This window comes from Artemia franciscana, unplaced genomic scaffold (genome assembly GCF_032884065.1).
Source record: "Artemia franciscana unplaced genomic scaffold, ASM3288406v1 Scaffold_1446, whole genome shotgun sequence".
NCBI lineage: Eukaryota > Metazoa > Arthropoda > Branchiopoda > Anostraca > Artemiidae > Artemia > Artemia franciscana.
Genome location: NW_027062834.1, coordinates 1 through 27,360, shown reverse-complemented (window position 1 = coordinate 27,360; position 27,360 = coordinate 1). Strand labels below are relative to the sequence as shown.

Genomic DNA, 27,360 nt, shown 5'->3' with positions numbered 1-27,360 from the left:
AGGCATCTTTGGTTTACAGTGGCATAATTCAATAATTCTTTTAAACTGCCTGAACTTAACTGAACGACTATTCCATTATGAATCCCGTATTTGTTGATGAATAATTGGACTCCTAGCCTTTGAAAGTGGAAAACGAAAAATTTGAAAAGAACATTGGACGTGTTTGGAAAACTAACTAAAGATTCTGTAACTAAAGATTCAATAAAATGAATTATGCTTTGTTTCTGAAAAAGGTAACAGCTGAACTTTCAGAGCCTCAAATTTAGCTTAAAACTTCACATTAGCTAACCATAGGGAGGCTTATAAAGACACACTGTCGTAAGTTGAGCAGTGAGGCTTAGTTTCAAAGGGACAATTGTCTTCACTTGTTCTATGAAATTTTTGGCTGAAAAGAAAAATGTAATAGGTATAAAAATGCATTCCTTTTTTTGTCCTATCATTTCTTCTAATTACTCTGTACAAGAACAGAAAAAAAATTATTTCTAATTTGCCAAAGTTGTAACTGTAAGAAGTATAGCTACGCTAATCTTGCAGTTTTGCACCAACTTGGCACGAGCACAGAACACAAACTCTTCCTCAAGGTGATTAATAAAACTGAAAGTCTTTCGCAAAGGAATTAATGTTCATCCGTCCCTCTTTTTGATTTTACAAAGTGCAAATTCTCAGAAACCAGGTCAGCAACAGTTATAGCAGAACAAATGAAACACGTATTTTGTCGACTAGACCTAAATAAAATGCTGGAATTATCAGCTTTTTTTTATCAGCTTCTTGACTGGAACGATATGAACAAGCCTCTAATTATTACGACGCAGTTATTTTCTCCTCCTGTCGTTTCCTTTAATTCTCCTGTCCTAAGATATTGACTATAAAATTTAGTCTTACTCTTCTTTTGCTTTTGTATCTTTTTTGAAATTGATAGGTTTTATACAAACGTTTGGATCATTCGCAAAATTACACCTTTTTTTTGTCAATAGATGAAAACATGTCCTTCTCATAAATTCAAGAATTGGGGCATGAATTTTGCCGATAATTCAGAACTGACCAGGTTTATTTAGATCTGACCGGATATGTGATAAAACTAATTTTGTGTGATTATATTGTACCGGAAGTTTTAAATATAATACTCTCAACTAATACTGTAGTCTTAGATGATTTTTCATTTGAAAGACTAGGCTGAGGCTCGGTAAGGGCGGGTCTTGAGCCACAGTTCGCTGTTTGGCTCTTCATTTGTGGCTCTGAATTATCTATAAGATTTCAAAATGACAAATCAAAAAACAATTTTGTATATTATTAACTGAAAAGTTAAAAATGAAGCTAGCAAAAACCTTGCTTATTTTATGATCAAAATGAAAAACAAACGCACAAGAAATAGGGTCAATTTCAATAGTTTAAACAATCTATCCGGAAGATACAACCCAAAATTGTGCACAATTAGCCAGAGAGAAATTAAGATAAGGTAATTTAGCTTAACAATATGAATCTACATTTCTTAAGATTGTACTTCACTTTCTACGGTGCAATTTTATGAAGAGCAGGTAATGTTAGTGACGGAAAATTTTAAGAGGGGGAGGGTTTCGATACCCCTAATATTTGCATTGTGAAGGCAAATATAAAAACTTTGATAGTATCCGTTTTCAATGTATTCTTAAAAGGTATTTTTCAGGAAATTTTTATCGGGGTTGTGGGGAGTCAAGGAGGAATTTTATGTTCAGTAAATGAAGTCGTATTATTGGACAAAACACTGAAGGATGTTTAGTATTAGTAATAACATTATACAAACCTGACATACCCACACTTTCCAATGAGATGCGGGAATATTTTTCGACGTAAATGTTTGTCAGGCTTTGTCATATTCTTTAATAACATATAAAAAAATTATTCAGAATAAAATCGAGTTTTTTTCAGTGGTCCCGTAATTTTATGAAGGTATATATATCCAAATAAACTGACTTGGCTCTCACGTTTCTTTTTATCATTATGCTGTTCATATCTGACTCTTTTGCAAATAAGTTTGCCGACCACTGGACTAGGTGAATCGGCCACAAATGTGCTCTAGACATATTTTAGAGTTATGTCCACTATTCCAGAACTTACAAGTGTGACTAGTGGCTAATTGTTGTTGGTCTTAATTTATTGTTATTCTCTTCCTCTTAGTTCAGTGAAATTTGGGAAGGCCAGCTTTAACAATTTTGACAGGCTAGACTAGTGTTATTCAGTTTTTTTTGTTTTTTTTTACATTGGCAGACTGGTCACTTTTGCCATTCTGTCACTTTGCCCTTGGAGCCAATTTGGCCGCTTTTTAGCCAAAACTGATATTAATCATTGCTGTTTTCACTTTTTGGCTGTCCCTTTTATTCTTTTATTGCATACTAACCAGCCAAAATTACCCGTCGGTACTGGGGAATCCGTATAATATTATCATATCTCTAATTTGTTATTGCTTCCTGATGCCAACCTACCACCAAGTATCCTTCAACAAACTCTCCATCAACTGCTAATTGACTTTTCCAGTCATTATTCACCATTGCCCACCGTTTAAGCAAAATGTTTGCCCTAAAATACCAAATTGACATCGGAGAAATTACACAATGGCTAATTTTAAGTTTATTTTTCTTTTCTTAAAGAACCTTGAGATAGTTATGGATAATAATATAACCTGCCAATTCATGTATAATGTAAGAAAATGGAAACGAATCCCTCAGTTGGTACCTTCCTTTCAACAACATCCCCTCCCCCTTCTTCGGCTGGTACCTCCCCCACTCCTTTCATAGCGTTCGCCTCCTAGAGAAGCTTACACGTGATACAGTTATATTAAATGAAGTTTTGTAAATTACCACCCTCTCTATACCTTCTTTTTGACTTTTTCATGCCAGAAGTAGTCATACATATATTATATATATATATATATATATAGTATTGTATTGTGCTGAAGACGGCCCTTGGACATAGGGCCAAAATATCTACATAAATAATTTCCATTGTCTTGAAAAAATTTGCCCTATTGTTTCTACGTTGTATTTGTTTGTTATGGAAAGGCAGTGTGGTTTTCGTCGCTATTTTTGTCTAGCTTATGGGGAGCAGTTGACCTATGATATCTTTTATTTTATTAGTCTAGGTAAAAAACATGCTAATATTATCAATCAACAAAAATTTTTAGAATCCTGTAGAAAGGAAAACCTTATTCCTAAGTCTTTAAGATATAAATTACATTTAAATACCCGAAAAGAAGCGCAATTTGCCCATACACTACAGTTAAAAAACCCTAGTCCATATTATTAAGGACAAACAACAGAAACGACATATTATTTCTTCAGAGAGAAAATCGTCGGAAACTTTTTTGCTGGAAAACCTGTCCACCGTTGATTTTGCTCAAGTTGTTAGATTAGAAAGGAATTTGTTTAGCCACGATTTTCGCTTGTCCAAGGAACGCCTCTATAAAAAATTAGAAGGCTTACGAAATGAATCGTCGATGAGAAACCGTATTTATTCTCCAAGATTCACTCCTGGGCCTGCTATCGTTAACCTCTCTTCTAAAACATTGGAACCCCAGGAAATCGAAACACTAGAAAAAGGTCCAAAATTTTCTTTTCTACCGAAACAGGTTCCTGTGGCAGATATAGTTTCCTCTCTAGAGTCCGCTTTGCATAAACACTATCCTTCTGTCTCTAACCCGGATGAAGTTAGATCTGGTCTAATAAATATCCTCTATAATAGCCAAAAAAAGTTTAAGCCTCCTACCAATTCCACACCGGAAAATTTGCATGACATAAAAATACTATCTAATCTCCGAAAAGATCCTTCTATTATAATAACTAAAGCAGACAAAAGCAATTTACTTGTTGTCATGAATACAACAGACTATGACAACAAAATTCTTTCGCATTTAAATGACACAATTACATATCAAACAATAACTCATGATCCTACTGATCAGTTCACTAATAATATTATAAATGAATTAAAGCAGCTAAAACAAAATGGTAAAATCACCCCACAACTATACAATAGATTTTTTCCCCGTGGTAGTTTCTGTCCTAAACTCTACGGTTTACCAAAAATACATAAACAGGGTATTCCCTTAAGACCTATTGTAGCTTGTACTAAAGCTCCCGCTGCCAATATTGGAAAATGGCTTTGTGCAGCTTTCAAACCTTTATTGTATTCTCAAAATTCCTATATTCATAACTCGGCAGATTTGGTTAAAAAATTTAGCAACACAAGTATTTCAGAAAACACAATAGTTAGTAGTTTCGACATTGTTTCCATGTATACAAATATAGATGTAACTATTTCAGAGGAATTATTAAAAAACAAAATAGAAGAAAATTACCAGTTGATCGAGACTTCAGCGACAGGAATTGATTGTGAAGTTTTAATGACTCTTGTTAAAATTTGTAATAAGTTTTCTATGTATTTTCAATTTCGCGATTCTTTTTATCAGCAAAAAAATGGATTACCCATGGGGGCACCTTTATCCGGGCTACTAGCAAATATTTACGTCGAGAATCTTGAGAATTGGGCATTGAATTCTTATTTTCTAAATCATGTCTATTGGGGTCGTTATATGGATGACGTAATTTCACTTTGGAATTATGGGGAAGCTGAACTTCGGGGCTTCTTAGATCATCTTAACACTTATGACCGAAATTTGCAGTTCACCCTTGAAGTTGAAATTGAAAATAAACTACAGTTTTTAGATGTATTAATTATTCGTAATGCTGATGAACTGGATTTTACTATATATCGAAAGCCAACACAAAACAATAGATATCTTCACTTTAATTCAAATCACCCCCCACAAGTTAAAAGAGCAGTTGTAATTTCCCTCATTGATCGTGCCCTAAATATTTGCTCCCATTCATATATAAATGCAGAAATAAATTTTATCAGAGATATTCTTTTTGGTAATGGATACCCCATTCCTTTTGTAAATGAAATAATTAGCCGTAGAATAAAAAGACATTCTTGTAAAATCGAAGAAGATACTTCACAATGTGAGGCTATTGATAAGCCCTCAAATATTGTCTATCTTCCGTATATCCCAAAGATTACAACAAAATTAAAAAATATTTGCACAAAAAATAATCTGTACGTAGTTTTTACTAATAATTTTAAAATCATCAATTTCTTAAATTCGGGTAAAGATAAGACCCCAGTTACTCGCCAAAGAGGGGTCTATCAAATACCCTGTGATTGCGGAAAATACTATGTCGGCAGGACCCATCAGAATCTAGACAAAAGGTTACAACAGCATAAAAATGACATAGACAAGGCCTTAATTTCAAATGGTTCCAACAACTCCTTTGATTCTGCTCTGGGTTGGCATATATTTAATAATCCGTCCCACATGATACTTTTTGAAAACTCTTCACTCATTAGTAATGATTTGGGAATAAAACAGGTGGTTCGAGAATCAATTGAAATTAATCTCAAAATAAATAAAAATATTTCTTTGAACAGGGTCTTGGGGGAATACTCACTAAATTCTTTATACTCAAATTTAATTAAAAATGATCTAACAAAATATTTTACTAAACCAATTTATAATAGTACTGAACCAACTACGAAAAGGTCTTTAGACAGGCTGCTAAACAAGCAAGATTAGCTTTAAGAAATTGCATCTAATCATTTTATTCTCTTTAGTTTGAATGAGTTTATATTTCTTCATTTCATTCTTTTCGCCAGTCCTGGTTGAACTTCGCTGAAGTAAGGATGCTAGGGCTATATTTTTAAAAAAAAATGTTTTAATAAGTGTTTTTAACTAATCAGTTTTAATTCTCACAATTTGATGTAAGTTCTTTTATATATATATATAGTATTGTATTGTGCTGAAGACGGCCCTTGGACATAGGGCCGAAATATCTACATAAATAATTTCCATTGTCTTGAAAAAATTTTCCCTATTGTTTCTACGTTGTATTTGTTTGTCATACATACCAAGTTTCAGCCTAATCGGTATATTGATTTAGGATGTTCTTACCAAAATACAAATAAACTAACAAAATAACCGCTTTATTAATATTATAAATAAATTTATAAATGACAATGAGTTAAACTCATTGTCATCATAAAGCGAATTCGGCTCTATACAGCTTGTGATAGTCTTTTGAAAATAAATATTATCTTATCTAAACTGCACGCGACCTTAGAAAAGTTATGCACTGGTTAAAGTTTTTTATTTATATATTTTTTTTTTGAATGGCGCTACGGGCAGATCTTGAAGGGTGTTTTCACTTCCTGTGTACATCTATTATTTGCAATTCTATTGCTGAGGAACAGGCAAGGAAAGACTTACTTTTGCTCAATAGACTATGTATTTTTCCAGCTTAGAGGATTGCCGCATACTATTATTTTAACAAATCATTCTTAGCGTTGCCAAATAAATGAGCGTTTTTCTCACTAGGGCTCAAATATTTTATATTTCTTTGTTTTCAGTCAAACCTTGAAACACCGCAATCAACAAGAGTTGGGGAAGATGTCCATGCTCGTCAAGAGCTCTATGCAAGTAGGCTGGCTCAACTAATTGCTGCAATTGACCAAATTCATAAGGAAGAACTCGAGTCTATGATACGGTGAGAATGAACAAACATTCTAGCAAGATAAAATAAAGCAGTGCCATGTAGAAAAAAATATACATTGCGAGAGAGTCAGTTGACACAACTAAATCTTAATTTCATTTTTATTTGGTTTATGAAAGTTTTGTATTTTGTATTCTTTTCCTTTGTATGATTCCATTTCTGTGAGGGAAAAGCAGTATAACTCTAGCTGTTTAGTTACAAGGGGAATGAAGCTTCTCATGTTGATTCCAATAAAGGCACGGACTGGTGAATAAAAGGGAACGTGTAGGGAACCTTATAGCAGGGAATCCGATATAATTCCCTGCACCACCTCGAAAATGAATACGAAGAGACCAGAGTATAAATTCTGATGTTTTACAAATTATGATTAGAATGTCATGATCAGCTAGGTACAAGGCTCTTTGGAGGTTAACACCTTTTTAGAGGCTGAATTTAGAGGGAGGGGGGCAGAATATATTTTTCAAATATAGGAGGGACAATTGCGTTCTTTCTTTTCACTGAAAATACCAAAAACGGTATTGTTTAAATATCCTGGGGGGGGGGAGGCTCCCCAATTGACGGAATTATTCTCAGATTCCTTAAAATATTATTTATCAAGTATACAAAATTATGAGTATTAGAGGTATGTTTCAGCTTAAAGAAATTACTTACCTAAATGCTAGAGTTTATTGCAAATTTCAAACAGTCGTGCAGAAAGCTTTCGTAAAGTCTTGATCATTACGAAAAACAAGAGCTAAGAGCTCATATGGCACTTGTGACGAGGCTGGAAGAGCCAAGAGCTTAATTGGAATGAGCTCTAGCAAAACTCTAAGAATCATTAGGTTGATTTAAAAGAAAATTCAGAGACTTAATACCGGTCGGAATTTAAAATAAGAGCTCTGAGTCGCGAGGTCCTTCTAAATATCAAAACTCATTAAGATCCGATCACACACTATTAAGTTAAAAATACCTCATTTTTTATGATCTTTCCTCTCCCTTCAGCCCCCCCCCAGATGGTCGAATCGGGAAAACTACTTTACCAAGTCAGTTTATGCAGCTCCCTGACACGGCTACCAATTTTCATCGCCCTAGCACGTTCAGAAGCGCCAAACTCGCCAAAGCACTGAACCCTGCTCCTTAACTTCCCCAAGGAGAGCGGATCCAGTTCAGTTATGTCAATCACGTATCTTCGACATTTGCTTATTCTGCCCATCAAGCTTCATCCCGATCTCTTCACTCTACACGTTTTCCAAGATTTCCGATTTTCCCCTCTTACTCCCCCCAATGTCAACAGATGTGATTGGGATCTGAAATAAGAGCTCTGAGACATGATTTCCTTCTAAAAATCAAATTTCATTATGATCTGGTCACCCGTTCTTAAGTTAAAAATACTTCAATTTTTTTAATTTTTCCAAATTAACACCCCCCAGCTCCGCCAAAGAGAACGGATTCGTTCCAATTAAGTCAATTACATATCTATAACTTGTGCTTATTCTTCCCATTAACTTTCATCTCGATCTCTCCCCTGTAAGCGTTGTACAAGATTTCCGGTTTCCAAGATTTCTGTTGGAAACCGGTTGTCAAGACGAACAGAAATTATACTTTTATTTGCCCCCTTGTCAGTACCTCACTCTTTACGCTAATGTTTGACTTTTTGTTCCAATTATTTAAGAAATGACTCTTGACACACAAAGACTATTTAATTAGAATAATAAGCTTTTTACAAATTCACAAATGTTTTAGCGTAAAGAGCGAGGTACTGAGGAGGGGGCAACTCCCTCATATACGTAATAATAACCTAAAGAAAAATCTGAGAAAATTGTGGCTCAAAAAGTTCGTTGTAACAAACTGTAAGTAAGGAGCGACCCGGCTCAATAGTAACGGCAACTCTAAAAAAAACACGATTTAAAAAAAAAGGATTTTGATACCAATAGATATATTAAAAGAATCGGCTTTTATGCTGATTTCAAATATATAAATTCATTAAGTCTAGTCTTACCCATCAAAGGTTACGAGTCTGAGATAATTTTCCTGATTTTCGAAAAAAAAGGGGGGGGGGGGAAACACCCCCAAAAAGTCAAGTGATCTCAATGCAAATCACATCATCGGATTCAGCGTAATCAGCCAACACTACTGTATAGGTTTCAAGCTCCAATCTGCAAAAATCTGGAATTTTGTATTTTTTGCCAGAAGGAAGATCACGTTTTGTTTTTTTTTTCAGGGATGGTCTTATCAACCCGATCTTATTTCCATCAGAAGTGGGCTCATTCGAACGGAAATAAAAAGTTCTTGTGCCCTTTTTAAGTAACCGAAAAATCGGAGGGCAACTAGGCCACCTTCGCCACTACTTTTTTCCCCAAAATCATCCGATCAAAATTTTTGAGATAGCCATTTTGTTCATCATAGTTGAAAGGTTCAATAACTACTTCTTTGGGTAAAACAAGACTCTCCCCCCTACAGCCCCAGGGGAAAGGTCTTTAAGTTATAAAATTCGCCCATTGTTTGTGCATAGTATTTGTTATTGGGATGCATCCATACATTATCGGGTGGGGGGGGACAAATTTTCTGCTGAAGTTTTTCCACGGGGGAATGTTTCATGGAGAGGGAAGATTCCAGGGATTGAGCTTGTCAGGAGAAATTCTACACTGCGGTAATTTGCCAGAATTCTTATACAGAATACTTTTTATATGCCTTGCTTTCTCTTTTCCGTGTCATTTTCACGCGCGGAGTGGTTAAGAATTAGGAGTAAGTTTTTACCGGGATTGCATTGTCTAGAGGATATTTCCATGGTGAGGGGGTTTCTCAGTGTAGATGGGGTAAGATTTCCTTTCATATTTAAAAAAACGATCAGAAACTAAATATCAGAAATTAAATAAAGAGCGACACTAATACTTAAAACAAACATAAATTATTCCGTATATGATAGGGGCTGTCTCTTCCTCAACGCCTCGCTCTTTATGCTAAAGTTTGGCTCATCTTTTTTTAAACAACAAAAAACTTTAGCGTAAAGAATGAGGCATTGATGAGGAGACGGCCGCTTTGGTATACTGAATACTTTCTGATCCAATTTAAATTCTCTGATAATTTCTTATATGATTTAAATTTTACTGTCGCTCCTTATTTTCAGTGGCAAAAAACCTGTTTTTTAATTTAATTTTAAAAGGAACGTGGGAATTCCAACCTCAGGCGTGAGACTAAGCTGAGTGTTTGACTGTCTATGTATTTAAGTGGTCATTGAAAATTTCCCAAGAAATGTCAATAAAAATACTGCAATAAGATTCTAGAACACAATATTTTAACAAAAAGCTTGAAATATGAAACAAAATTTGTGAATAAAAGATTTGTGAATAAAACTCTTATCAGTTATTTCGTATTTTGTATGGGATGTTAAGAAAAATTATAATTTTGGAAATTATCTCTTTTTTTTCTTTTTTTTTAGCTAAGAATACACGAGTGTTTTTGCTTAGAAATGTACCAGGGTACGATTTTAGGAACTTCAGCTTTGTACAAGGGTTTTTTTTCTCAAGAATTTTATCTGAAAGACCGTAAAAGAAACGGCTCTATAATCCTCAGCTTCTTTGAATTGAGCTGATATTAAATTTTCGTATTTATTAAGGTTTTGAGATCATCAGCATGTACACTAAGCTAAAATTCTAAATGTTTATTCACTTTAGCAAACTAGAAGAAGAGACTGCATCTCTTCAAGCAGAGTATGAGATACTTAGAGGTCACCAGTCACCTAGTTTAAGTTTATCGTCCACTTCTGATGCAAATCAATCCTTAAATAGAATTGTATTGACCACATATATAGAGCGGGAAATGCTTGCTGAAGCACAAATACTTCGACAGCCCAAGGCTAGGCTAGAAGCAAGGATGAATATTCTAAAGGAGGACAATAAGCAGCTAAGGGCACAGCTAGCCAGACTGCGGAAGCCTTTAGATAAAGTAAGTACGAATTATGCTACATGTCATTGGAAGTAGAGTGGTATCTTATTCTTAGTTTAGTTGGCTATTAAATGTTGTACTATTCGGTCCAATTAGGTAAATTGGGTTCCTTGAAATTCGTTACAGCTCCTTAAGATTATTCATGCTGTTGCCTCTTTTTTTCTTCTTCACAAAAATTACTCTTTTTTGAATTTTTGACTTTGAAATAATAGTGAATTCAGTGTAACATTTTCGTACCATTTGAATTCATATTGGCCAAAAGGCAATTCAGTTATTTTGAAATTAAACTAGTAAATCACGAGAACCATTTTCAAACAGTTCGTGGTAACGAACTGCAGTAAGGAGTGATCTGGCTCAATAGTAACCGAAACTCTAAAAAAACAGAATTTTAATACCAATAGTTACATCAAAAGAATCGCATTTTAATGCTGATTTTTAATATATAAGTTTTATCAAGTTTTACCCATAAAAAGTTGCGAGCCTGGAAGAAAATTTGCCTTATTTTAGAAAATACGGGGAAACACCCTTTAAAAGTGATATAATCCTAACGAAAATCACACCATCAGATTCAGCGTATCAGAGAACCTTATTGTAGAAGTTTCAAGCTCCTATCTACAAAAATGTGGAATTTCGCATTTTTCGCCACAAGACAGATTACGGATGCGTGTTGTTTTTTGTTTTTTTTTTTTTCAGGGGAATCTCCCCAGTAGTTCTAGAATCTCACGAGAGAGCTCATTTGGACGGAAAATAAAAGTTCTAGTGTCCTTTTTAAGTGACCAAAAATTTGGAGGACACCTAGGTCCCCTCACACGCTCATTTTTTCCCAAAGTCACCTGATCAAAATTCTGAGATTGCCATTTTATTCACCATAGTCGAAAAACCTAATAACTATGTCTTTTAGGACTTACCTCCTCACAGTCCCCTTGGGAGGGGCCGCAAGTTGCAAACTTTGACCAGTGTTTACATCTAGTAATGGTTATTGGGAAGTGTACAGACGTTTTCGGGGGAATTTTTTCGTTGGGGGGGGGGGGGTTTATTTGGGAGGAACTTTCCATGGAGGGATTTGTCATGTGGAATTTCATGGGGGAAGAGAATTTCCATGAAAGGGGCGCAGGATTTTCTACTATTTTTTAAGAAAAGAGAGAAAATAAATATGAAAAAGCTTTTTCAACTGAAAGTAAGGAGCAGTATTAAAACGAACAGAAACTATTACACATATACGGGGTTCACCTCTTCCTAATACCTCGCTCTTTACGCTAAAGTATTTTTAGTAACTTCAACTATTTATTCTACTCCTTTGTGATTTTTTTACGTAAAGTAAGAAGCGACATTAAAACTGAAAACGAGCAGAAATTACTCCGTATATGAAAGGGGCTGTTCCCTCCTCAACGCTCCACTCTTTACGCTATATTTGAAAATTGCGGCTTTCATGTATATGATTCCAGATTGGGTCCAGGGGCAGATCTTTTTTTATTTTGAATTTCTTGGTTCTACAAGTTAACTAACAATATCATGTGAAATTGACTTGCATAATCATCTCTAATTTATTGTAAGAATTGCCTTAGTTTTTCTAAAAAAACTAAATATTTATATTTATATATATATATATATATATATATATATATATATATATATATATATATATATATATATATATATATATATATATATATATATATATATATATATATATATATATATATGTATAAGCCGAAGGGGTGTAATATGTACTAAAATTATCATGACTCCAATAGTTCAGCTTACTATAAAGGACGAATTTCTTAGAAAGTGGCAATACTGACCCCCTGTGTAAGTTTTCACATATTCAAAAGGAAACTACATTGAAACGAAAATACTACTTCATTAACATCAAATTACTTTTTTTGTGTGTTTTTCATGTCTGCACTCCTAACCAGAAACTACACCTTTATAATTCAGAAAAAGTATCTTTCGCCCAAACCGTTGAAATCTGTAGGAAACTGGAGCACCATCTTTGCAAATTTATATACTGGACAAAATTTGTTATTCAAAACTAGATATAGATGGCCTACCTTTCGAAATCTCCAATTCCAAAGGAAAATCAATCCTTTTCATAAGCTTTTGGCAGCCTCCGTGTTTATCATACAAGAAATATTTTAAGTGGAGCATCAAAATAGGGGAAGTGCTTCAAGTGTCGTTTGGCGAGAGGCACTTATCTCCTTTTTACTCTTTGGATCAATATATCCAACTAAAGGCTCTTTGACTACAAGCATGTCCAAGGCTTCGTTGACTGTATTGACTTTCTCATTCTAAAATAAAGAAAATTAATGGACCTGCAGTGGTGCAGTTGGTTTCATCTCATTTCGGTAATACGAAACTCAGAATTTGATTCTGTTGATGAGTTAATTACCTAGGACAATATTTCTTGATAATGGTTTAGTGGTTGATTACTTCTTAAGGAAACAGGCTAAATAAATAAAAGTAATACCATTAGATTCCTCATTTTATGCTCTTTCCAAATATCATGGTGGTTTTTCTAACAATGTATATCGAACCTCTCAAGGTCCCAGATATACCCATAGGAAATATATCTGGTTGTTTTCATCTGTGATATTCTTTTTTTTTTTCTTGTAAAAAACAAACAAAACAAATCTCTTTTATAAATTGCCTTGAAATGCACATGTTTAAACCCAAAAATAATTACAATGAAACATAAAATTTAAAGACATCTAGAATAGAGTATGGACGGAGGTACTGTATGTTCAAGATCGTCTGCAGGATGGACATCAATATAGCTTCAGTATTGTAAAAGACCAAAAATTATGCAGATTTGCAATTCAGTTGACTGACAAAATCTCTCTCCTTCAAAACTTTTGTTAGAGTAACTATTGTTACAACTTTGTTTTACAAAATTACTTTGATTGGAAACTTTGACAGAATGCTCAAGTTTTATCCTGTATTTAAATTACGATCAGTTGCAACACTTTGGTTTTGTCCTTTTTTTTCTTTTTCTTTTTTATCTTTTTGCTGTCGATCTCAGCTTATTCCCTGAAACTGGTAAGGGTCTAACCTGTGCAGTTTTTATGGAAAGTGTGGACCTCAGGCTGGATTGATGAATTGGACGTTACATTTTGGACAGCTCTGCAGAACTATTGCCTGGGGTCCAAAAGAATGATTTTTGCTTGTCCACGAGCCAGAAACTATGGGGTGCGAAGTGAAGTGGAGTTATAAAGCCTATGTCAGAGAGGAGTATCTGAAGTTGTGCAGCCAAGCTTTCGTTTCATCAAACCATGTTTGTGCTTTCGAGTGGAAAGCTTCGTTCTAGTAGGCAAGCAGGCAGGGACCACTTTCAAATTGAAGATGGACTAAAATCTATAAGTGTTAAATAAATACGGCAGTTACCCGGCCCCACAGCCAATATATCTTCTTTGAGTGATAAATATAAAATTTACAGCAGCAAAAATGTGGCATTTTCGCACGGGTCCGATAATGCTGCCATCTATTGTTTCTACACATTTCTGTTCGTGATTTCAGCTGAGTTTATCATTCGGCTTTTCGGACTTGGGATTGCAGTAGAGAAATGGTATCAGATCTGCCTAATAAACTTTAAAAGTTCTCTCATTGCTAAAGAAATTGGAGCTTATCCTCTGCACCTTTCTAAGTGGTGACGCTAGAAAATTGGCCTACGGCAAAAAAATTAACTTTTGAACTAAGACAGATATAATTTTTTTTCGAAGGCAATCAATAGCTCTTGATGAGCTGATCAAAGTATATGACATCCATTTATTGGTACAAAAATTCCTTTATGAGGTATACCAGATTGAAAGTTTCAAGGGGTTGACAACCTCAGTAGTAAGGTACACACAGAAACGAAATCTAGGCCGATAATGAGGGGTTTGCAACTTTTGCTAGTTGTTGTATCTATTATTTGTTTCTGGTGTATTTGATGGTAAAACTAATTTGGTTCCAGTGGTAAGACAATGCTGGGACTTGTAAGTTTTAATTTGCAGTTAGGCTACAGTCAACTTCAGTGATGAGGGGTTTGCCACTATGCTAGTTGGTTTATCCATTTATTTGTTTCTGGTGAACTTGATGCCTATCACGGGAGAGGGACTTATAAGTAAGAATCGGCTCACTTTGGGCGAGAAACGGCTGTTAGTTCATAATCATCTTCGGCAAAGAGGGATTAGCCACTTTTGCTAGTTGGTTTACCCATTTATTTGTTTCCGGTGAACTTGATGTCTATCACGGGAGAGGGACTTGTAAGTAAGAATCTGTTCACTTTGGGCTAAAAATTTGTGCAAATTGGTGCACATTGTATTCGATCTCTTTAAATCTGACAGAATTAAGTGTTTACGCAACGGGTACAAACTATAACGTAAAACAATGAGGTAGTTTATTAATAATTAGTTAATCCTATGGTATTTTAATCCTGAAAAGTCACGGATAGCTTTATAATACCAACTAGATTATATAAAATACTGTTCTAAGTTTTCATCCGTCACGATGTCTACGATTGAAAAGGATAAAGTTCAACTGGCTGCAAAGTCAATTTAGTCCCTTCTTTCGATATTATTTTGTAGTTGTTGTTTTTTCAACGCTAAAGAATAGCCTTTGGTCATGTGATATCTGATTGCGTTCTTGTTTGAACATACCGTTTTAAAGACTTGGATAGGCTGACAACTTCATCATTTAACTGATAGTGAAGAAAAAAGGACAAACGAGAATGTAAAAAAATTAGATAGTTTCGTAATAATTAATAGAATGTCATCTACTGTGTTTTGATCCTGAAAAGTTAGGGATAGCTTTATAATACCAACTAGATTATATAAGATATTGTTTCGAGTTTTCGTCCGTCACGATGTCTTCGATTGAAAAGGATAAAGTGAAACTGGCTGCAAATTCAATTTAGTCCCTTCTTTCGATATTATTTTGTTGTTGTTTTTTCAACGCTGAGGAATAGCCTTTGATCCTGTGATTACTGATCGATAGTGAAGAAACAAAACCAAAGTGTTCCTCTCGCAACATTTTAGTCGGCAGAGCCGGAGAAAGGTTGCCTCAACACTTCACGTTGCCCGGGCAACGTAGGTCTAGTTGTTTTATAAAGACATGAGCCATCAAACAACTCTCTACTACGATCCAATGCCAAGCTATCTGAGGAGGAAGAAAAAGATGCCTTATAACCAATCTCTTCAGATACTTTTAACAGCTCCACAAAACATTCGTACAATTATAATGTTTTGTTAATTCCATATTCACCGCTCTTTCATTTGCATAATTAAAACAGCGGTACCTCTTAATCATTCTAGTATAGAAGCAGTATTTTTTAACAATAAAATGTATCCTTCCTTTTGATGGCTCATAGTAAAGTTTACCAGTCACATCCTTTCACTATTTATCTGTGCTGCGATTCCAGCATGGCACAAATTACCTTAGATCTTGAATGTAACTAAAAGCCAATATTGATTAGTAAGCGTACTGCTTATTAATTTCATTTACTCATAGTCTAAGCGACTTATTCTTCTTCCGTCACCTCTAAAAAGATCCCCAAAAATGTGTTCATTTTGCAATTAATTCTTTATTTAGGACATGCAATGCATCTGCGTAATGTAAGCTTAAGTGATTTTTACTGAACTATTTACTGCCGTTTTCTTCTACAGCCTTTGTCGTGTTCCCCAGGAAAAAGTCCATTAAAATAATCTGCTCAAATAGGGATTGGACCCGATCCTATTTAACGCCCGATTCCATTCCATGCCTACTACTAAACTTACATTCAACCTTAACCACGGCAATAATATTACCGTAAATAGTATAAAATTGCTTTAATATACAACTTAAAGGTAAGGCCTTCAAAAAATCTTTGTTATCAGATATTTTGAATATTTGCTCATAATATATAAAAATAAGAACTAAGTGTGTGACCGTTCAGACGCTTCCCAATTATTATCGTAAATATGAAAATATTCACTGCTTCCTAAAACTAATTTTTTTTTCGATAATTTGGGATTCATGGTTGACGACTTAACAGTTCTTATGCTTAGTAATTTCTATTCTTTTTGAGTTTGAATTTAATATTAGTTTTATTTTTGATACATTATAAGTTCATTATTAGTTTCTTTTTTTATTAAGTCTAATGTCTGTTTTTTTAGCATAAATATCAGTCTTTTAATGCATGCTCTTTTATGTGTGTTTCTATTAACTCCTCCAGAAAATTTACAGAACCCCCCCACCCCCGCCCCACCCTGAACGACAAAAAATCAGTCTTTCCATAGATAACAATGATCCGTCCCTTTTTGTCTTGCTTCTTTTCTTTTTCTTTTTTATCTTTCGTGGAGGGCAGACAGAAAACAGTGTTGAGTGGGAAAGAACTGCCATTTGAATCTGATTTAGCAATGGCAACTACTATTTTGATTAAACTTTATGGTAAAAAGTCGCTGTAAAAAAAGAAAAATTGTACCCCTGCAGGAAACTTACAGCCCCCCTTACTGTACGAGAAAAAACAAGAATTTTTTTTTTACATGGGTATTACATGTGTGTCCTGTTTTTCTTGCTTGTTTTCTTGCTTTTTTTATTTATTTTTTTTTTTATATGTGTTTCTATTAACTCCTGCAGGAAATTTACAGCCCTCCTCAACTTAAACGAACAAAAAAAATCTTTTCCATAGGAATGACAACTACTATATTGATTAATCTTAATGATAAAAATGTGCTGCAAAAAAGAAAAAAAAATTATACCCCAAAGAGAAAACTTACAACCCCTCACACTGAACAACCCAAAAAAAAAAGTTTTTGCATGGGCAACACTTGTATGTCTTTTTTTTTTTTTTTTCACTGCTTGAGTGACGCTGAAACATCAGAGAGAGCTATTTAAGGGCTAATTTGAATGGACGTTATTATATCTAGTGCCCTTTATTGTGCGTTGTTTATTAAAAATATTATTAAAATAAATTGGTAATTTTTGGACAAAACAAAGAAGACATACCGTTTTTTTTTTTGAGGACCGTAGAAAAATTAGCTTGCCTCTTTTTCCCAAATTCTAATTCTCCCCCTCCCCTCGCTTAAAAAAGGCACTTGTCTTGAGAGCTCTTAAACGATTCCTGAAGCGTGCAAGAAAATAAGGTATTCATACTAAACCACATGTAATATTGCAATGCAATGCAATATAGTATGCAATATAAAATGCAATATTGAATATAACAATATGCAATTCAATATAGCCAGTTATTTTTTAAAGAACAAAAAAACAGAGAATACCTTGAAAAACCCAAATGATAATGGAGCAGGAAACACAAGGATGATCTTTGGCAAAATGTTTAACTTCATCTGCAGAACGTGTCCTAACCATCTCAACCTTTCTCTCACTCTTCTAACGCCTGGAAAGATGAGAATTACGGTAAAGTAACTACTATTTAGTACTTTTAAATTAATGCTTTATAAACCTATGCAGACTGGTTGTATGCCTCATCGATCTTATAAAGAGTTTAAGGAGATGTGGTCAAACAGCTCGTGGTAACGAACTGTAAGTAAGGAATACACGGCTCAATAGTAAGCGAAATTTCTAAAAGCACAATTTTAGTAACAAAAGATATAAAATAATTGCTTTTCTGATTCAACATATATAAAGTTCAGACCTTCAAATTTACAGACCTTATAACTCTAAATTTACCATCAAAAGCTACGAACCTCTCAAATGTCCCATTTTCAAAATAAAGAAAACATCTTAAAAACTGCAAGCAGCATTATTAAGAATTAAACCATCAAATTATCTGTAATTAGGGAAGAAAAGACAAATTGACGTTGAAATAGACTAAATATATTAAAAATTGCTATTTCCCCAGTAGGGATTGCTCTCTGCCACGGTTTTTTGATTAAATCATAAGGGGCTCTACCCTTGGGGTTCTTGACACCTGTACACTCGCTCTGTTGTGTATTTTTGGCCTTTGGCTTGCTCTGACTGTTAATGTGTTTGCTGCAAAGTTTCCCAGATTCCTGCATATTGCAACAATCAAATTGCCTGAGAGTGCTTTTCGACCCCTTTTTTACCCTGCTTTGAAACTTACTGCTGTGCTTGATTCTGGTTTATTTTGCTTGCTTCATTCAGTATTGACTGAGGTCTTCCACCTCTTCTTGTAGCATATTTTTTTTTACTGTCAATGTGTTTGCTGAAAATTTTTCCACATTCCTATATGTTGCAACTATGAAATGGCTTGACAGTGCTTATCAACCCTTTTTTACCCTGCTTTGAAAATTAGTGCTCTGCTTACTTTTGATTTATTTTGTTTGCTTATTTTAATATTGACTGAGGGTTCACCCCTCTTCTTGTAGCCTATTTGTTTTAATTACTTGACATTTTACTTCTTTTTAGTGACATGACTTTGTTGTTTTACCTGTTTATTTTTTTCCCAAAGGATTTTCAATTTAATTGTGATGACTGACAGAACAGATGGCAGTCTAGTCACTTCCGCCCCAAATAACTAGCGTAAGGATTTTGGCTTTTGGTCTTGAAGGCCGTAATGAGACCAGTAGACTGTTCAAATGTGGTAGTAGAATAGTTATTGCATAAAAACTAGACCAGATGGCTCTTTTATCATAAAAGCTGTGAACCAATCAGTAGCTACTAATATACTCTCTATTTCAGATATAGCAGTAACTGGCTGTAAGGTAAAAGAGAGAGAACGGTTTATTGAGCAACTTTCTTAGCGCTTGGCTAATTTGCAGTTGCAAAAACGTTAAAAACAAAAATTACGCACTGTTAAACATAGACGTAAAAAAAACACAAATGAATTATAGTATCGGTTTGTCCACGCACGCATGGGAGTAAGTTAGGACTTTTGTCTGGTTCTACTGTCAGGCCTGCGTGTAATATCTCTCGATAGGCTGGGCCTAAAAGCAATGCTTTTCCAAAGCTCATGATGAGATCATACAACGTTTGTTCTTGGCACCGAGTGTTTAGTGTAATGCCTGCTTCTTGGTACGGAATATCTCTAGTACCTAGGATAATCCTAACTGGCCTTTTTTGCACTGACTCTAGGTCGTAAATAGGTGAGCAGTGCGTAGTACTGAATGGCCCCACACAGGGCAGGCATGCTCTATGACTGGTCGCACATATCAAAGATATGCACGGAGGAGACTTTTGACATTCCAACCAAAGCGATGCATTTTGGACAGTGTTTGAAGGGAAGCATTACCTGTTCCAGTTAGAGTGTCAACATTTGCGGCGAAAGAACAGTCTCTGGAGAAAATAACACCATACTTGGAATTTAGTTGGTCAAAAATGTCACTAGCAAACTGGACTATAGGAGTATTACCCTCAAGTAGATAAGGAAGCCCAAGTGATAAGTCATCCTCAAACTTATACCTGTATTCATGTAGTTGATCACAGCAAGAAATGTTATGCCTGCGAGTTTGGTGCCTCATGAGGCCCCGCAGCTTCACTCCATTCGGAGTTAGTATCTTCTTTATGGAGGTCAAATACTTTCTGTTGGTGTCCAGACAGAAAATCTAGTATGACTGTCAGAGCTTGACTCGTAGCTCCCATTTGTTTTAAGTTCGGGCCTACAATGTGGTGAGATAGAAGGTCAAAAGCTTTGCGAAAATCGATCGTAACTAGATCAACAAAATGATCGTGGGTCTCAAGCCGCTTTAGAATTCGGCCGAACATTCTTACAAGGTATATGGAAGTTCCGCGCTTTGGTAGCCCATCCTTCCTGTTTACCTTCTCTAGATTTTTCAAAGTACCCATTTAGAGCTGGAGTGACTTTCGCTGAGCTTACAGAGTCACTCCACTGACCCCCGTCCCAAACTAAATAATTGGGTTCTCTAGGATTTGAACCCTCGCCATGTCGGAGAAAGGGTCCTAGATTCAGCGCACTAATCCATTCGACTAGAACAGAACACGCACAAGAACACGAACTGAACAGAACATGCTCAAGAATAAGTTACTCTTTTGTTGGAACAACGTTCCTTTTTGGTAACTTTAATTAACTTCATTGCTTAAAAAAGCATAGTTAATCAAGGAGGCACACTCGCGCCTCTATAAAGAGGCGAACCACGACAATGTTAAGTGATCTTCGGTTCCAGTGGTCGCAGAGGGATGGGGAGGGATGCATTTCGTAGCCCGAGCTCCAACTAAGAAACCTGCCAAATTTCATCCCCCTCCAACTTTTCCTTCATGGGGAAAATCTGGCCGAAAGTTTCGACCCGTCAACCCCAGCCCCCCTTTAACGTTGTCCGATCGGGCTGAAATTCACAAGTTAAGGTCCCCTAGGGCCCAGGAGCTTATCCGCGAAATTTATCCTCGATCCGATAACTCCTTCCCTGTTTTCCAGAAACCACGCATAGCCACTTAATGTTCATTTTTTTTTTTTTCCTAGACGCCTACAGGTCACAGCCGACATCGGATCTGGGTGTACGAAGACTCATTTGACGCGGAATTCTCCGAGTAATTTTCCTGGAAAGTTTCGTAGGAAAATCTTAACCCCCCGAAAGTTTTACCCCCTGCAAATAAGTTTGCCGACCACTGGACTAGGTGAATCGGCCACAAATGTGCTCTAGACATATTTTAGAGTTATGTCCACTATTCCAGAACTTACAAGTGTGACTAGTGGCTAATTGTTGTTGGTCTTAATTTATTGTTATTCTTTTCCTCTTAGCTCAGTGAAATTTGGGAAGGCCAGCTTTAACAATTTTGACAGGCTAGACTAGTGTTATTCAGTTTTTTTTTGTTTTTTTTTTACATTGGCAGACTGGTCACTTTTGCCATTCTGTCACTTTGCCCTTGGAGCCAATTTGGCCGCTTTTTAGCCAAAACTGATATTAATCATTGCTGTTTTCACTTTTTGGCTGTCCCTTTTATTCTTTTATTGCATACTAACCAGCCAAAATTACCCGTCGGTACTGGGGAATCCGTATAATATTATCATATCTCTAATTTGTTATTGCTTCCTGATGCCAACCTACCACCAAGTATCCTTCAACAAACTCTCCATCAACTGCTAATTGACTTTTCCAGTCATTATTCACCATTGCCCACCGTTTAAGCAAAATGTTTGTCCTAAAATACCAAATTGACATCGGAGAAATTACACAATGGCTAATTTTAAGTTTATTTTTCTTTTCTTAAAGAACCTTGAGATAGTTATGGATAATAATATAACCTGCCAATTCATGTATAATGTAAGAAAATGGAAACGAATCCCTCAGTTGGTACCTTCCTTTCAACAATATCCCCTCCCCCTTCTTCGGCTGGTACCTCCCCCACTCCTTTCATGGCGTTCGCCTCCTAGAGAAGCTTACACGTGATACAGTTATATTAAATGAAGTTTTGTAAATTACCACCCTCTCTATACCTTCTTTTTGACTTTTTCATGCCAGAAGTAGTCATACATATATTATATACATATATAGTATTGTATTGTGCTGAAGACGGCCCTTGGACATAGGGCCGAAATATCTACATAAATAATTTCCATTGTCTTGAAAAAATTTTCCCTATTGTTTCTACGTTGTATTTGTTTGTTATGGAAAGGCAGTGTGGTCTTCGTCGCTATTTTCGTCTAGCTTATGGGGAGCAGTTGACCTATGATATCTTTTATTTTATTAGTCTAGGTAAAAAACATGCTAATATTATCAATCAACAAAAATTTTTAGAATCCTGTAGAAAGGAAAACCTTATTCCCAAGTCTTTAAGATATAAATTACATTTAAATACCCGAAAAGAAGCGCAATTTGCCCATACACTACAGTTAAAAAACCCTAGTCCATATTATTAAGGACAAAAAACAGAAACGACATATTATTTCTTCAGAGAGAAAATCGTTGGAAACTTTTTTGCTGGAAAACCTGTCCACCGTTGATTTTGCTCAAGTTGTTAGATTAGAAAAGAATTTGTTTAAACGATTTTCGCTTGTCCAAGGAACGCCTCTATAAAAAATTAGAAGGCTTACGAAATGAATCTTCGATGAGAAACCGTATTTATTCTCCAAGATTCACTCCTGGGCCTGCTATCGTTAACCTCTCTTCTAAAACATTGGAACCCCAGGAAATCGAAACACTAGAAAAAGGTCCAAAATTTTCTTTTCTACCAAAACAGGTTCCTGTGGCAGATATAGTTTCCTCTCTAGAGTCCGCTTTGCATAAACACTATCCTTCTGTCTCTAACCCGGATGAAGTTAGATCTGGTCTAATAAATATCCTCTATAATAGCCAAAAAAAGTTTAAGCCTCCTACCAATTCCACACCGGAAAATTTGCATGACATAAAAATACTATCTAATCTCCGAAAAGATCCTTCTATTATAATAACTAAAGCAGACAAAAGCAATTCACTTGTTGTCATGAATACAACAGACTATGACAACAAAATTCTTTCGCATTTAAATGACACAATTACATATCAAACAATAACTCATGATCCTACTGATCAGTTCACTAATAATATTATAAATGAATTAAAGCAGCTAAAACAAAATGGTAAAATCACCCCACAACTATACAATAAATTTTTTCCCCGTGGTAGTTTCTGTCCTAAACTCTACGGTTTACCAAAAATACATAAACAGGGTATTCCCTTAAGACCTATTGTAGCTTGTACTAAAGCTCCCGCTGCCAATATTGGAAAATGGCTTTGTGCAGCTTTCAAACCTTTATTGTATTCTCAAAATTCCTATATTCATAACTCGGCAGATTTGGTTAAAAAACTTAGCAACACAAGTATTTCAGAAAACACAATAGTTAGTAGTTTCGACATTGTTTCCATGTATACAAATATAGATGTAACTATTTCAGAGGAATTATTAAAAAACAAAATAGAAGAAAATTACCAGTTGATCGAGACTTCAGCGACAGGAATTGATTGTGAAGTTTTAATGACTCTTGTTAAAATTTGTAATAAGTTTTCTATGTATTTTCAATTTCGCGATTCTTTTTATCAGCAAAAAAATGGGTTACCCATGGGGGCACCTTTATCCGGGCTACTAGCAAATATTTACGTCGAGAATCTTGAGAATTGGGCATTGAATTCTTATTTTCTAAATCATGTCTATTGGGGTCGTTATATGGATGACGTAATTTCACTTTGGAATTATGGGGAAGCTGAACTTCGGGGCTTCTTAGATCATCTTAACACTTATGACCGAAATTTGCAGTTCACCCTTGAAGTTGAAATTGAAAATAAACTACCGTTTTTAGATGTATTAATTATTCGTAATGCTGATGAACTGGATTTTACTATATATCGAAAGCCAACACAAAACAATAGATATCTTCACTTTAATTCAAATCACCCCCCACAAGTTAAAAGAGCAGTTGTAATTTCCCTCATTGATCGTGCCCTAAATATTTGCTCCCATTCATATATAAATGCAGAAATAAATTTTATCAGAGATATTCTTTTTGGTAATGGATACCCCATTCCTTTTGTAAATGAAATAATTAGCCGTAGAATAAAAAGACATTCTTGTAAAATCGAAGAAGATACTTCACAATGTGAGGCTATTGATAAGCCCTCAAATATTGTCTATCTTCCGTATATCCCAAAGATTACAACAAAATTAAAAAATATTTGCACAAAAAATAATCTGTACGTAGTTTTTACTAATAATTTTAAAATCATCAATTTTCTTAAATTCGGGTAAAGATAAGACCCCAGTTACTCGCCAAAGAGGGGTCTATCAAATACCCTGTGATTGCGGAAAATACTATGTCGGCAGGACCCATCAGAATCTAGACAAAAGGTTACAACAGCATAAAAATGACATAGACAAGGCCTTAATTTCAAATGGTTCCAACAACTCCTTTGATTCTGCTCTGGGTTGGCATATATTTAATAATCCGTCCCACATGATACTTTTTGAAAACTCTTCACTCATTAGTAATGATTTGGGAATAAAACAGGTGGTTCGAGAATCAATTGAAATTAATCTCAAAATAAATAAAAATATTTCTTTGAACAGGGTCTTGGGGGAATACTCACTAAATTCTTTATACTCAAATTTAATTAAAAATGATCTAACAAAATATTTTACTAAACCAATTTATAATAGTACTGAACCAACTACGAAAAGGTCTTTAGACAGGCTGCTAAACAAGCAAGATTAGCTTTAAGAAATTGCATCTAATCATTTTATTCTCTTTAGTTTGAATGAGTTTATATTTCTTCATTTCATTCTTTTCGCCAGTCCTGGTTGAACTTCGCTGAAGTAAGGATGCTAGGGCTATATTTTTAAAAAAAAATGTTTTAATAAGTGTTTTTAACTAATCAGTTTTAATTCTCACAATTTGATGTAAGTTCTTTTATATATATATATAGTATTGTATTGTGCTGAAGACGACCCTTGGACATAGGGCCGAAATATCTACATAAATAATTTCCATTGTCTTGAAAAAATTTTCCCTATTGTTTCTACGTTGTATTTGTTTGTCATACATACCAAGTTTCAGCCTAATCGGTATATTGATTTAGGATGTTCTTACCAAAATACAAATAAACTAACAAAATAACCGCTTTATTAATATTATAAATAAATTTATAAATGACAATGAGTTAAACTCATTGTCATCATAAAGCGAATTCGGCTCTATACAGCTTGTGATAGTCTTTTGAAAATAAATATTATCTTATCTAAACTGCACGCGACCTTAGAAAAGTTATGCACTGGTTAAAGTTTTTTATTTATATATTTTTTTTTTGAATGGCGCTACGGGCAGATCTTGAAGGGTGTTTTCACTTCCTGTGTACATCTATTATTTGCAATTCTATTGCTGAGGAACAGGCAAGGAAAGACTTACTTTTGCTCAATAGACTATGTATTTTTCCAGCTTAGAGGATTGCCGCATACTATTATTTTAACAAATCATTCTTAGCGTTGCCAAATAAATGAGCGTTTTTCTCACTAGGGCTCAAATATTTTATATTTCTTTGTTTTCAGTCAAACCTTGAAACACCGCAATCAACAAGAGTTGGGGAAGATGTCCATGCTCGTCAAGAGCTCTATGCAAGTAGGCTGGCTCAACTAATTGCTGCAATTGACCAAATTCATAAGGAAGAACTCGAGTCTATGATACGGTGAGAATGAACAAACATTCTAGCAAGATAAAATAAAGCAGTGCCATGTAGAAAAAAATATACATTGCGAGAGAGTCAGTTGACACAACTAAATCTTAATTTCATTTTTATTTGGTTTATGAAAGTTTTGTATTTTGTATTCTTTTCCTTTGTATGATTCCATTTCTGTGAGGGAAAAGCAGTATAACTCTAGCTGTTTAGTTACAAGGGGAATGAAGCTTCTCATGTTGATTCCAATAAAGGCACGGACTGGTGAATAAAAGGGAACGTGTAGGGAACCTTATAGCAGGGAATCCGATATAATTCCCTGCACCACCCCGAAAATGAATACGAAGAGACCAGAGTATAAATTCTGATGTTTTACAAATTATGATTAGAATGTCATGATCAGCTAGGTACAAGGCTCTTTGGAGGTTAACACCTTTTTAGAGGCTGAATTTAGAGGGAGGGGGGGGGGGGCAGAATATATTTTTCAAATATAGGAGGGACAATTGCGTTCTTTCTTTTCACTGAAAATACCAAAAACGGTATTGTTTAAATATCCTGGGGGGGGGAGGCTCCCCAATTGACGCAATTATTCTCAGATTCCTTAAAATATTATTTATCAAGTATACAAAATTATGAGTATTAGAGGTATGTTTCAGCTTAAAGAAATTACTTACCTAAATGCTAGAGTTTATTGCAAATTTCAAACAGTCGTGCAGAAAGCTTTCATAAAGTCTTGATCATTACGAAAAACAAGAGCTAAGAGCTCATATGGCACTTGTGACGAGGCTGGAAGAGCCAAGAGCTTAATTGGAATGAGCTCTAGCAAAACTCTAAGAATCATTAGGTTGATTTAAAAGAAAATTCAGAGACTTAATACCGGTCGGAATTTAAAATAAGAGCTCTGAGTCGCGAGGTCCTTCTAAATATCAAAACTCATTAAGATCCGATCACACACTATTAAGTTAAAAATACCTCATTTTTTATGATCTTTCCTTTCCCTTCAGCCCCCCCCCCCCAGATGGTCGAATCGGGAAAACTACTTTACCAAGTCAGTTTATGCAGCTCCCTGACACGGCTACCAATTTTCATCGCCCTAGCACGTTCAGAAGCGCCAAACTCGCCAAAGCACTGAACCCTGCTCCTTAACTTCCCCAAGGAGAGCGGATCCAGTTCAGTTATGTCAATCACGTATCTTCGACATTTTTTGTCGAATTTGGACAAATTTTCTGCTGAAGTTTTTCCACGGGGGAATGTTTCATGGAGAGGGAAGATTCCAGGGATTGAGCTTGTCAGGAGAAATTCTACACTGCGGTAATTTGCCAGAATTCTTATACAGAATACTTTTTATATGCCTTGCTTTCTCTTTTCCGTGTCATTTTCACGCGCGGAGTGGTTAAGAATTAGGAGTAAGTTTTTACCGGGATTGAATTGTCTAGAGGATATTTCCATGGTGAGGGGGTTTCTCAGTGTAGATGGGGTAAGATTTCCTGGCATATTTAAAAAAACGATCAGAAACTAAATATCAGAAATTAAATAAAGAGCGACACTAATACTTAAAACAAACATAAATTATTCCGTATATGATAGGGGCTGTCTCTTCCTCAACGCCTCGCTCTTTATGCTAAAGTTTGGCTCATCTTTTTTTAAACAACAAAAGACTTTAGCGTAAAGAATGAGGCATTGATGAGGAGACGGCCGCTTTGGTATACTGAATACTTTCTGATCCAATTTAAATTCTCTGATAATTTCTTATATGATTTAAATTTTACTGTCGCTCCTTATTTTCAGTGGCAAAAAACCTGTTTTTTTTAATTTAATTTTAAAAGGAA

General features: G+C 35.1%; 1 protein-coding gene across 1 annotated transcript in view; it reads left to right on the top strand.

Moving 5' to 3' along the window:
* Window positions 1-25,871, top strand: part of LOC136042549 (myb-like protein X) — a 90,819-nt gene extending 64,948 nt beyond the window's left edge. The window contains exons 8-11 of the mRNA XM_065727518.1: window positions 6,436-6,572; window positions 10,232-10,502; window positions 17,715-17,873; window positions 25,407-25,871. Of these exons, the coding sequence (XP_065583590.1) occupies window positions 6,436-6,572; window positions 10,232-10,502; window positions 17,715-17,873; window positions 25,407-25,547 (708 nt within the window). The 3' untranslated portion in view covers window positions 25,548-25,871. The remainder of the gene's footprint in view (window positions 1-6,435; window positions 6,573-10,231; window positions 10,503-17,714; window positions 17,874-25,406) is intronic.
* Window positions 25,872-27,360: the final 1,489 nt, after the last annotated feature.